The 13,183-nt window shown below is 41.5% G+C and overlaps 1 protein-coding gene and 1 long non-coding RNA gene across 2 annotated transcripts in view; one reads left to right on the forward strand and one right to left on the reverse strand.

Annotated features, from left to right (window-relative positions):
- The window catches only part of LOC115093028, an 81,547-nt gene that overhangs the window by 36,429 nt on the left and 31,935 nt on the right, over positions 1–13,183 (forward strand). The window contains exon 5 of the long non-coding RNA XR_003857148.1: positions 153–261. This is a non-coding gene — a long non-coding RNA (uncharacterized LOC115093028). The remainder of the gene's footprint in view (positions 1–152; positions 262–13,183) is intronic.
- Positions 11,553–13,183, reverse strand: part of GRK1 (G protein-coupled receptor kinase 1) — a 42,427-nt gene continuing 40,796 nt past the window's right edge. Inside the window, exon 7 of the mRNA XM_029604622.1 lies at positions 11,553–11,830. Coding sequence (XP_029460482.1) covers positions 11,553–11,830 — 278 coding nt within the window. The remainder of the gene's footprint in view (positions 11,831–13,183) is intronic.

Here is a 13,183-nt window from a genome sequence, read left to right on the forward strand (position 1 = left end):
CAGATGTTGGACAGTAAGCCCACTTTTAATAAATAAAGACCTTTTGACCTGCAGTTAATAGATTCACTGCTGCACTAAGGTCCCCTGATAGAACAAGTCGAAACCAGATAATAGTTCACTCCTGACAATGAATTTGAAACTCCACTCCACAGCAATCTTCATGGAGGATAACGGCAAAGGAATTCAGGCTTCCCCAGTAGTGGGACCTAGGAAAGAAAACACAGAAACCTAACAGAGCGAAATTCAAGGCCCTTCTGGAAGGTAGGTCTTTTAATATGCCATTAGAGGTTTTCTAATGGGAGTCCACTGGGCAGAATCCTCTCCTTATGAGCATATGGGTGAGCACCACTGTGCAGCACATACATGATATAGTGCTTGAGGATGTTGTGACCATGTTTTATCTGTTTAACTCTCACTTCAACTGTCTTTTGAAACATGGGATGATTCCTTGTATATTCTGCATATAGCTTGTCTTTCAGTAATTGTTTCTCAGTGTAGTCTCTCTATCTTTCAACAAAATCCATGATGAGAGGTACATATGAGTAGTAGACCCCCTAACAACTGGGGTACTTTCTCCACTACAAAGAGACAAATAGGAATGGTAAAGAATCCAAAAACTATCATAAAAACTTAAAGAAACAGTAATTAAATAAAACAGATAATAAATAAGTCAAACATATATGTAACACAATATATTAATAATTAAAATCTTTACTGCAAATTCAAAAGATAAGAACATATATTGCAATAAAATCAAATACCTAGAAAACCAACAAGGCCATGTTTCAAATATGCCTGCATCAGCGGTAGAAAGATTTTAATCAATACCCTTTCTTGTACCTATAAGCTAAGGAGAGAAGTAGAAAACTGGCATCAAGAATATCAGGACAGCAAAAAAATCTAATTTCTGATGTATCTGAAGATGTGCACTGCCAAACTCAAAGGAAGAGTAGTGATGGTGTTTATCTCCTTGATGGTGAGACGCAAATTCTCACCAGTAGGTCCCCAAAAGACTTCAGTACAAGAAATTAATATCCACTATGGGCCAGATTTTCAAAAGCATTTACTCGAGCAAAACTGGTTTTTGCTCGAGTAAATACACTTTACTCAAGTAGGTGGGCTTTTCAAAATTGCTACAATATATGCCATTGAATTGTCCATAGGATTTACTCAAGTAAGTGCACTTTACTCGAGTAAATAGCTTTTGAAAATTGCTACGATAGTATGTCACATTTACATGCGTAACTCCTTTGAAAATGACCCCCTATGTGAACATGCCAACACAATGTTAAAAATGTGCTGCTGGCTTGATTCCTCCCGTGCTACAAAGATCTGCTGCTGGAAGGTAAAATGGTGGTCAGAGGGTTATATGTCAGATGAGCTCACTATTTACCTTCTCCCACATGGGGGAGCTAATCATCACCCACACTGTTATTATCTTTCCTCCCCAATCAAGAAATGGTTCAATCCTAACCTGGTAGAGAACCAAAAGGGGCTCTACATATGGTGGGGGAGGAAGGGAAATACTGGATAGAGGAGACAGAGAAAACGAGAATTCTGGGTAGGGAAAGAGAACATGGGGGAGAGATGCTTCTCAGCTGGAAAGAGAAAGAGTGGAGAGATGCTGTACAGGGGCGGGGAGAGAACGGGCTAGAAAGAGAGATGGAGAATGCTGAGCAGAAGGTAGGGGGGAGAGAGAGGGGGAGAATACTAGACAAGGAAGAGAGAGAGAAGGGATGTTGTACCAGAGCCACCACCTGTTAAATCAGAAGCTCCTGCAGTTATAGACTACTCAATAATGCTTTCAATAGCAGTTTAGTACTTCACACAGGCAGGACCTGACTTATTAAGTGCAGGCATGTAATAACAGAGCTTAGACTTTAACAAGTTTGGGCCAAGCTTAACTCCAGTCCTTTTCCCAGTCCAGATCAATTCATTCACATATTAATCCTTTTTTCTGAAAAGCACAAGACTTGGTCACAAATAGCAATAATACTTTAAACAAAACTCGAAATCTGGAATATAGCAAACAATCTGCAGAACTCAGGGGGTCTACACTTCAGGGATCTCACACTCTCCTTTGGCCCAGGGAGTCCCAGCATGCCTTTGAATCCCCCTGAGGACAATCCAGGTTCTCAGAGGTGGGACCATGTACCAGGCTAGCAATAGAGCCTGCGTTTGTCTGAGCCATTTCGTGGTTCTGCATTCAGAACATCAGCTGAGTAGCCCCATTTCAAGGCTGATCCATGTACTTTTTGCTCTGACACCGTCTAAGTGTTCTTGTGTCCCTGGCCATAAGCATAGAGTAAGCTTAACATTTTTGGCACCTGAACAGGGACCTGATACATACTTTAAGATATATCATAATGTTAATTTCAATGATGCTGCAATTCCACTTTAACTATAACCTTACTTTATTGTATGCCAGAGTTTATATCTTTTCAGATTGAAAAAGAAAACACCTTCCTTGCCATTTGAGCTGTAAAGCTTGAAGATTATATTTTTCCTCAGTTTGATGTTCTCATTTTTAAATAGATCATTTTAATTTTAATTTTTGTTTTATTCGTAACCAGACAGGTGATGTCTATTCATAGAGTCACCACAGGGGAGCTTCAGGCACTATTCTCAGGAGTTTGTAATCCACACAGTTACAGATGTGTTGATTGTCTTGACCAGTAACAGTTTACCAGAACAAAGAAAGTCATGGGAAATAGGCTACACATCCTGGGAAGCCAATCAGGATAGTTAGCGATGATTTAATCATGCAGTTGACATCACAACTTATGTAAATGATCCTTTGGGCAGTCATGCAAGTCTCTAGAACCTTCTACCCTGTATTTGAATGTTACCTATAAAACAAGGATCACTTTCTGTATACGAGGAGATGCTGGTCAGATTGTAAGACGAAGGGCACCCAGTACCCAGCATCTCCCGAGAACACTTATATTGACTAATAAAAATACATTATGCTTTTTACTGAGTCTAAGTGTTCTTGTGTCCCTGGCCATAAGCATAGAGTAAGCTTAACAACTGTTACTAAAAGAGGGAGTACTGTACCCAGAGCCACCACTGCTGAAGGAGACAGTACTGTTGAAGGAAGTGGGGTGGGCACCAATTTTAGTTTTCGCACTGATTGCCTATTATCCTACAGCCAGCCCTGGTTATAGACAGAATAGAGGCAGTCCAGAGAGAGGGGCTACGAAAATGGTGCAAAATCTGTACCAAAATCCTTATGACATGAAACTTTACCTAAATATATGTACCCTAGAGAAGAGGAGAAACAGGGGGGACATGATAGAGATATTCATATACCTAAAAGGTATAAATAATGCACAAGAAACAACTCTTCGGTGGAAAATCAGTTCTAAAACTAGAGATCATGGTTTGACACTCTAACAGGGTCATTTATCATTTTGAGTTAGGGTCTTATCGTGCGCTGTAGGGCCTTAACGCATGCAATAACGTCATAATACGTGCGATAAATACTGCATCACAAAATGCGTATGCAAATTAAAAATTAGTATTCGAGTAGGAGGCGTTTAGGCAAAGTAAATGGAAATGAGGGTCTGGTAGTGCAGCGCGCGATAGAGTAATGCACACTATCGCAGAATTTAAAGCCAGAAATAACTTTGGTGAAAAAAGTATTTATCACCAAAGTTATTTGGCAAGAAAAGTATTTATTGCGGGTATTATTGTAGCGTTTATCACAAGCGATAGAAAGAGGAATGACAACGGACACTCCTACCAGGCCTTCCTGACTCAATAAAAACACCTGTTCTTACCTGGTCTAGCTTCCTAAAGCCATAATGTTTGTGGCAAGTTTAATTGTTGGGGGATACTGGATGCTTCGGGAGGCTCGCCAAAGACAACAACGAGCGGAACAACCACCACCTCAAGAAAAGGCAAGACTAGTTCCGAGGCCTCCTAGGGAAGTCCCTGCACCGCAGGCAGAGGCATGGGCCCCGCAGGGTCGGGGCCCAGGGTAGTGCCTGGCACGCAGATGGCCACAGCGGAGGAGATACAGGGAGCCCCCATCTTTCCTCCACAAACATCCTCGCTGTGCATGCCAGAGGACTATGTGGCTTACAGGTATCGCCTCAGCTCTCGGGCTATCCCGGAATTATATGAGGAAATCCAATGGGATTTGGATCCAGTCACACAAAGATCCCACGCTGTGCCTGTGGTCTGTGATGCTCGAATGCGCATCCTCCATGTGGTGACCAAGTACCCGGGAGCCACGCACAATTCTTTTATACTTAGACAATCAGATCTCTTTGAAATTTTTGAGGACGGCCTGTACGGTGACAGTTGGCTCGTAGGCAAGAGAGACACTTCTTTCTATATTCCATCTCTGACTATGTGTTTGTGGCAAATGACTGGCACATGGGGGGTGGCTGCGGGGAGGAAAAGCATCCATTGGCCCAGGGCCTGGCTTTTTCGACCCATGCTGCAGAGACCTGCAAATCTTGTGATGGCAAACAATGCACCAGCTCTAAAGCTTGGTGTATGCTCATTTTCAAAATGGCCCTGTTTCTATCCTCCTATTGGGAGCTATTAAAATCTCACTGGTTAATGACAAGCTTGAAGTGTCCACACTGCTGGTACTGCCCGATCACGTGTGGCTGGTTAGTGAGGCATCATCCAGATTGTTGGCCACTGTTGGTCTTGACCCTCACACACCTCAACCAGAAACAGTGTGCTGTGCATGTTAATGGTGTAGCATATTCCCTATGTCGGGGCTCACAAATTGGTTTCTATGGAGGACATACTGCAGAGCCAACAGGGACATTTGCAATCACACCATGAGGTACTGTTTTTGTAGCTAACAAAGGTGTGGCAGTTCTTATGTATTGCTTCAAGGCTGGCAGCCTGCTATACACCAGTAGCTTTATCTCGATTGCAAGGGCCTTGCACGCAATTGTTGGAATATCCAGATGCATTTGCTGTTGCGGAGGTGGACCCTTAGTCCGAGGTGGCTGTTGGGATGTCATGTAGGTTTGGTTAGCTTATCGGGGAGCCTACACAAGGATGCATATCTGGCTCTGTGAAGGCAAGATTGGGAATCAGATGGTGTCCTGCCTTCACTTGTATTTTCCAATGACCTCTGATATGTCACCATCACAGGATAGTTTCTAATGACTCTAAGAGCACCCACATCTCTCCTGAGCAAAGGTTGACAACATAGAACCAATGCTAAGAAGCTCCTGGCTTCTACTGAGCCGTCACAGGTAGCCTTAGTCAGATATGGAGATGTCAGGGTGCTGCAAGGCTTTTCGCTGTAATGGCCCACGGATAGTCATGTCATGCTGCAGTCTCTAGCCTTCTATAAGTGTTCTTTTCAGATATAATCAGCTTTTGCTGAACATTTTCAACAGTAGAAATCTTTTTATCTAACTCTTCTACTTTTTTGCCAAAATTTGAGATAAGATTGTTGTTCAATACTGATTGGTTCTTGGTTTCTATTGTCATTTGGGACAGTGTATTGATAGCCAGTTAACTAGAAAAAAACAAAAACAACCTTCTGGCTCAATAAGCCTAATTCCCCATCTCTCTACCCCCCCCCCAAAAATAAAAAAATTATATCAGGGATAGCATCTGATTCCCCCCATCAAACATCCCCTGCAAGAATTAATATAAGTTGCAGAGCTTCTCCCTGATTTTGAAAATAACATGCGAGCTCTGAGAGCCCTCCCCCCCTTCTAACCCTCATCCTCCCCACCCATTCGCAACCCTTACACCAACTTACCCGACCTAGATCCCGCCCCCCCCCCCCCATGCCAGGCATGCAGGGACCTTCGTACCCCTCTTGGCAGCATCTAGCATTATTTTCACGGTGATGCTGGCGGCGTATGCTGCCGTACAATATTCTTCTAACAGCGATGCTGGTGACGTGCGTGTGCCAGCAATGGCGCGCTACTGTAATCCAGCGCGTCAAGCTGCAGCTAACGTACAACCAGACTTCACTCATTCACAGGGTTCTGTATGGGGAAACAGTTAAAAGAAACGGGGGACCTGAACAAATAGTTAAACTCACTGGGGGGGGGGGGGGGAACAAAAACAAAACTCAGATCTAAACCTGGGCAGCAGCTTTCAGAAATATTTCGTCAGCCATCCTGAACTGCTTCTTTCAGTGACAGATCCCATTTAGCTGATGACTATGTTGGGGTCAGTACAAGCTATTATACTAAGTACCCTTGGGAGTATTATTGAACCTTTTCACTCATGTAATGTTTGCCCACATGTTGCACGAGTATTCAGCATGGGCTGGGCTACCACTGATGGTTTTACTACCTCTCCTCCTCCTATCTATATTGTGTTCCTCATTGATCCTTTCCTTGCCACAGTGAGCACTGCTTCTTTGACTCTTCAGACAAAAACCACAGCTCACAGGTAAGTAGATTCAGTGGAGACTAATATATGGGAATACAATGCCTGAACAATCATGGGTTAAGCGGCAATGCACCTTACAAAGTTAAATGCGGTATTTTTAGCACTCGCCAGTTCCGCAATTACAAAACGTCAGTAACTAGTGGCACTCAAGGCTCACTTTGCCGCTTGTGTCTTGAGGGATTCTAGCATTATTACATTGAACTACTACTGCCACAGAGATCCGAGGCATACAACGCTGATCCCCGAGGGCCACAAACATGCCTAGTCTTCAGGATAACCAACTAATCCTTAGACCAAATGTATGCAAACACTGTATATCTAAATGGTAGACATGCTTGGAAGGCCATTACTCTGAGTATTATTTTATTTGTGGCCTAACGACTGACAAGTGAAACAATGTTAGTGGAAAATAAAATCAGATGATTGGCAATTCTGTTGGTCAGTTATGATTAGGAAATGTAAGGAAAGTAACTTAGTTGTGATGGAGAGAGCGTGCATTGCTGTCACCTGTTAAATTAGGCACATAACCATAAATCAAACTTTGATCAATCGAGCCTCTTGTGTGGAGGATCCAAGTGTGGAGTTGTACCCGGGTAAGCTTCTGGCCTCAAGCAATTCCAATATTTCACAATTTTTATTTTTGGTCAAGCTCGGCTGAAAGAAGGATGGAAGGGTCTCCAATTTTCAAATTTTTTATTTCATTGTCCCTTAAACGAAGCAGGCAAACTACACCGAGACTTGACATCCCTTGCTTATTGAAGCACAGATTTTTTTTTTACAGTATAACCTAAAAAAACATTCTCAAAGTTCGATCCTTAAACCATGGGCCTCATTTATTAAACACTTTTCCAATAGACACGGATTAGGAGAAATTAGGCCCCATGTTTTTTAAATCTGATCCCAGGGTCAGATTTAGAAAATTATAGAAAGATCTCGGAGTTTGCCAATATGAGCGAGGAGTTGGGAGGCAGGGTGACATTGACCATGAATTTGGTTCCATTGATATCCAGTGAACACCCAAATGATTTAGAACAATTCAACACTGATAAGGAAAAACAGGACTGGCAAGTTGTGATGCTTTTAATTCTGTTTTATTTAAGCTAACAGAAGTTAAGGTGTTTGGGAAAGGTCTATTGTTACAACCATAAAAGCTCGCGACAACTATTTTCTGTCAACTAAGAAACTTAGCAGAAATGTGAAATTGCTTTCATGCATTTCTTTTTCCTTCACTGAAGATTTCTTATCAGGTATTCACAGCATAGGAGCTTCACATTTTTCCCTCCTAAAGCCATCATGATATAATTAAGCCAAGCACGCAATGAATATTATTGAACTGTACACTGAATGTGGGTTACGCTAAATCATTTTGTTGGAGGTAACGTGTGCTTTGCATATTTATATTTCCTGACACCACGGTCCAATGCCTGCTCTGCAGAACTTTCTTCTTAAAATGCATGCATTTGTCTACAGTCTCAGAAGTGCATCAGTGCCTTGGGCACATCCCACATCTGTTAATGTATGTAAAGAGTACCGAACCTTCCCCTTCAGTATTATTTTTAAACATTAATGGGCAGTAAGTGACAACTGACTTTGACACATTAAATAAATGAGAAGATCTGCATTGTTTACTATTGAAATAAAATAAAACGCTGAGTGCTCATGAAGCGCACATATTGCATTAGAGCCCATTTTAAAAACAACAGAATGCTTTTGCACATAGATATTAGATCTTGGGCTTCATTTGCTGCTTTCTGTAGTTCCTCCCCTCTCCCCACTCTATCAATAGGTAATGCAGTCATAATTCAGGAGAAAGTCAATGTAGCCCTTACTTGGGAATGTCAGACTATCATTATTACATGTAGATTCTAAAGATCAACTTCCCCTTTTAGGAGGCTTAAATCAGAAAACAAATCTTACTTCTCTGCAAACAGCTGGGCGTGCCTTGGGAAAGCCAATTCATCTTTCCTGCTTGCAGAATGCCCCATCCTTGATCTGGTTTTGCTGCGAACAAGCAGCATCCGGATGCAATGATCACTTGAGTGCAGGAAAGCAAAACAATCTCTTTCCCTCATTTGCACGGAGCTCCCACGAAACGAATATTGGACAGCAGCGGAAATATTCTGCAGAGAGCATGAGGCACCGTAAATCCACTGGGGATGAGCAAGGGGGGGGGGGGGGGGGGGAGGGGGAGTACAGTTTGATCCAGAAACAAATTACCTCCCTAACACAAAGAAATGGAAAACAAAATAAGGCTGGAAAATAAAATTAGCCTGAAATGGAACTGAAATTGAATAGCCTCATTAACTGTGCTGAATTTGATTACCGAAAATAATGTATCCTTCTCCTCTGCTACTCAGGCTTCACATATGTGATGACCAGAATTGCATGATAACGACTCATGAGTGCTTCTGATATAACTGATAAAAGACAAACTTAAAAAACTAAATGTAAATTGTGATTTTTCTATTTTTACCTTACAGTTTCTTTCTGCCAGCTTCCAGTTGCTGGAATAAGTGCAGAGAATCAAGATCTGGTGCCCTGAGCCTTCATTTGCAGCTAGCCAGGGTACTATTTTCTGTTATTCTTTATCCCCTCAAAATCTACTTTAGTTCAGTCATCATAGTGACAGTTTTTGGCCAGGGGCCTTGCGTTAGGGCTCTCCCCTTCTGGAGCTCTGCAATCATTCAAGTCAGCCATTGGGTATCAGCGTTGCACAATGACTCTGACTCCCCCTCGTCTGCGGCATCCCCAGTGCTGGTTGACTTGGGGAACAGAGGATCTGAACCGGAGATCAGACGTCCCTTCACATGGCAACTGCCTCTGAGCCTGCAGGCCAGCCCAAATTTAAACTTAACAAGGTGAATTTTAAAAGCCTGGTGCGTGTCAAAACCAGGAGATACATGCACAAGTCAGACCAGCGCACACCGAGCGGATTTTAAAAGCCACCTGCTTATCTAGCGTTGAACGCAGAAACTAAAACTTCTAAAAAAAAAAAAAAAAAAAAAGGGTGTGGCAAGGGTATTCCTGGATTTCAACTTCAAATTAGTGCTTAAATACTTATGCGCACAGGCGTGAGCTGGGGATCCGCCGCCATGTAACTTTACTTCTGCTAGGGATGACATGTAAGTCGTAAAACAAAAAATTCTAGGTAGATCAGCGGTGTTTTAAAGATCAGGGCTAACAGGGGAGAAGGAAGACTATTAAGCTAGCGGGGTTTGGAAGTCCTATCGCTTACCTGGGTGAACTGGGAACAAACTGGGAAACCTGGTAATAGCATCGGCGCACATCTATTAAAATCCCCCCACTTACACGGTAGAAACGGCATTTGCACGCATAGGCACGCGTCCATTTAAAATTGCTCGCACGTGTACGCACACAGTTGGGCTATTTTATAACATGCAGAATATGTGCACGCACGTTACAACATGGCCGCGTCCCTGAGCGCGGGCCAAGGAACCCATGCGCACGCGCACCCACGCACCGGTTTTAAAAAAAAGTTACCATCTTTATGTCTACTACCCGAGGCAGCTGGAAAGCAACAGTGATTACAACTGGGAAAGGAGAGGGGCATTAGTGGGGGAACAGAAACCCAAATATTTCATGATCTGATTCTCAATCACTGTCCACAGCCTCACACCAGAAAAATACTGGCATGATTTGTCATACTACATATCTGAGTGAATTATAAGCAGATTCAGAAACATACACCGGGCAGAGTTTAGATACACGGTGAAAAAAAAAAAAAAAACAAATGAATCAGACTGACCTTCAGTTTCATCAGTAAAAAATAATGTTTTTTGTAATGGTTGTATGACTTGTTCATTTACATGGGACTCATGGTTCTGTACAGGTCTTTAGACAAGAAAGACATTTAAAAAAAAAAAATTGTTCTAGAAACCAAAATAAATAAACCATGCTGAGGAGAAGATTCTCATGTTTTCCAAGTGGTGTGGTTAGCTGGTACCTTGTCACTAGCCATCACATATATAGTACCGCGCTATGACTGCTGGCTGCAGCACATTATGATGAAGGGTAATAGAATAAGCTGGGGAAAATGGAAGAAAATGTTCCAAACACGGTCAATTACGCTGTTTAGCTGCACATTTTTCTTTCTTTCATAGCCACCATTATCTCTAAATATTGAGTAGCAAATAAGTTATGTGAGACGGGATCTGCCTTATCAAGGAGTCTGAATCCTTAGCAAGCGGTCACCCCATTTGATAGATATGTACATGGCCCACAGTTGTGCAGAAAATACATAGATAAGCCCATTGTGCTATTGTCACACCTGTGAATTAACGATTATAATTGCACCAAAATGTTATTACTTTTTCAGTTTGGATGTCAGCCTAAGGCAGAAAGATGTTTTTCATTTTGTCTCAAGGTTTTCAATTTAAATCTAGTTACTTAACATTTATTTGTTGATGTTAAGAGCTTGCAATACTTTTTGCAACCTGCAACAAATGCAAATGAGTATAAATTGTGATTTTTTTTTCTCTCTCTCAAAAGACTGCCTAAGCAGTTAAACAGATAAAGGAGATAGATGCCTTTGCAGAAAATAGTTGCTGAAAATGAAAAATGTTTCATCCTCTCTCATCCCTAGACTTTTACTTATCAAATAACGTTGATGCTTTACCACTCATACACAACATTTTCTTCACCGCTAAAAGTCAGATTAACACCAGAATACTCATATACAAATGAGAAATACCAGCCTATGGAATCCACAGAAACTCTTAAGGTGAAAGTTCGCAGTTTATATCTTTCACTGAAATAGATGCTCGTGTTATGTCTTCACCCTGAAATCTCCTTTCCGAATAAGGTGAAAAAATAAATTCTGCTCCACCATTTAGAAGTTGTTTTTTTTATGGAGTAATAGCTCATAGCAGTGCCTCCTCAGTTTCTATTTCACTGTTCCCTAAAGACTGCTGAATGAAAAGGAGGTAGACATCTGTTCAAAGGTAGCCATTGCACACACTCTTGACTATTACTTGTTTAAGGAGGAACCCATAGTGTCTTGTTCTTGCACTGGATTTTATAGTGCAGGCAGTGTATGTAGTTTCCAAATAATACATTTTTATCAAACCCCCCCTTCTACCCCATTGTTTTCTTCTATGGTTGAGCACCCTACTACTAAACCGATAGGTATTTCTCCCATTTCTCTAGGACAGAGCACATACTCCAGACTTGGCTGAGGAATCGAGCATGGACTCTCTTCTCAGGTCACAAGTCGCTCGGCCATTCATTTCTGCAAAAACACCAGTTTCAATCATTTCCTCTTGCCAGGGTATGGAGATATTGCCCGAGGCGAATTCATCAAAAAACTCCTTGTCTGAGTCTTCGAGGATAACACCTTTCACTGTGGAAAAGGCACCTACGTCCTGAATGTCCTTCGCGTACACTGTTCTCGAGTCAGGAACAAAAGGAGGCAGGAGGATTCCTGTTATGGGAAGAGAACAAATAAAAGGCCATAATATGTAAAGCACATTAACAGCATGAGAAGCAAAAAATAGCCCACAAGCCTACAGTTAGGTGTTCTTAACTATATAAACAAGTGAATATCAGAGTGTAAAGCAGGACAAAACTGATCCACATTCTCAGCTTATTTTACTCAGCTACCTCTGCATCTGTGGTTTCCACTAGTCTGAGCTGTAAATTCCAGTCAGAATCTGCAGCCATTTTTTCTGATTATCCGGTCCAGTCCAGTGTTCTCTGGTTCATAAACCATCTTACCTTCACTGTTGGAATCGCACAGCAAGACCAGCAGTGAGCATTAAGAAGTATGTGTGTGTGTGTGTGCAAGTTATAGTAAAATGCACTGCTCCCCTGTGTTTCAGCCTGTTACCTTTCAAAGCCCCACCAATCAATTTATCATAAGTGTAACATGCCACTGCATTCCACCATGCAAACAGTGATATTGGTAAATGAACCATATTTTTTGCCCCCTCCACACACACACACACATTTATTTATTTAGAGGTTTTGTATACTGTCGTTCCAAGTGAGAATCACTAGATCACCACGGTTTACAGTGTCAACCACCACTTCATTTAGATTTATTCCGGGCATGAGGTGGCAACCCTATTTGAATCAGTTGATACTGCTGTTAATAAGGGGCCATCTGCATTGTTAACAAGAAAGCTATAAAGCTAAATGTGAATTTGATAAATATTTGTAAGCTTTAATCTAAAATATTTAGTACTTACCGAATAAGCAGCAATTGGTAAGGTAAACAAAATTATACTTACTACATATCTGAGTAGATATGACCTGAAGCCAAAACTGTTCCATATGGATGGAACGTAAACATCACATTTTACATTATAAAGACTGTTTTAAGGCCCTAGATTGAAATAAATGATGGGATTCTATTAAAACACATAATAGAACCACTAAAATACACTTGTGGATTATTTGGGACACATATGCTATCCTATGCAGGCTATAATGGATTTTATTGTGTCAATGACTACAATTAATCATGTATACAGCAATGCAAAATCTATGCAGCACTGTTAAGAGCTTGCAATACTTTTTGCAAACTTCAACAAATGAGAGACACAGCCTCTATTACATGGAGCTTACAGTCTTGTGAAGACACATGGGGGTAATATTTAGTTACTGCTCTGATTGCAAAGTTAGTCAGATAAACCTATCCAGCTAACTTTAGAGGGATATACTGTGGTGTTGAGTATAGCTGGCTATCTTAAAGATAGCAGACAAGTTTATCCAGCTAACTTTAGGGCTTCTCTATAGTACAACCAGAATTAGTTTATTTATTTATTTATTTATT

This window comes from Rhinatrema bivittatum, chromosome 5 (assembly GCF_901001135.1).
Source record: "Rhinatrema bivittatum chromosome 5, aRhiBiv1.1, whole genome shotgun sequence".
Classification (NCBI taxonomy): Eukaryota; Metazoa; Chordata; class Amphibia; order Gymnophiona; family Rhinatrematidae; genus Rhinatrema; species Rhinatrema bivittatum.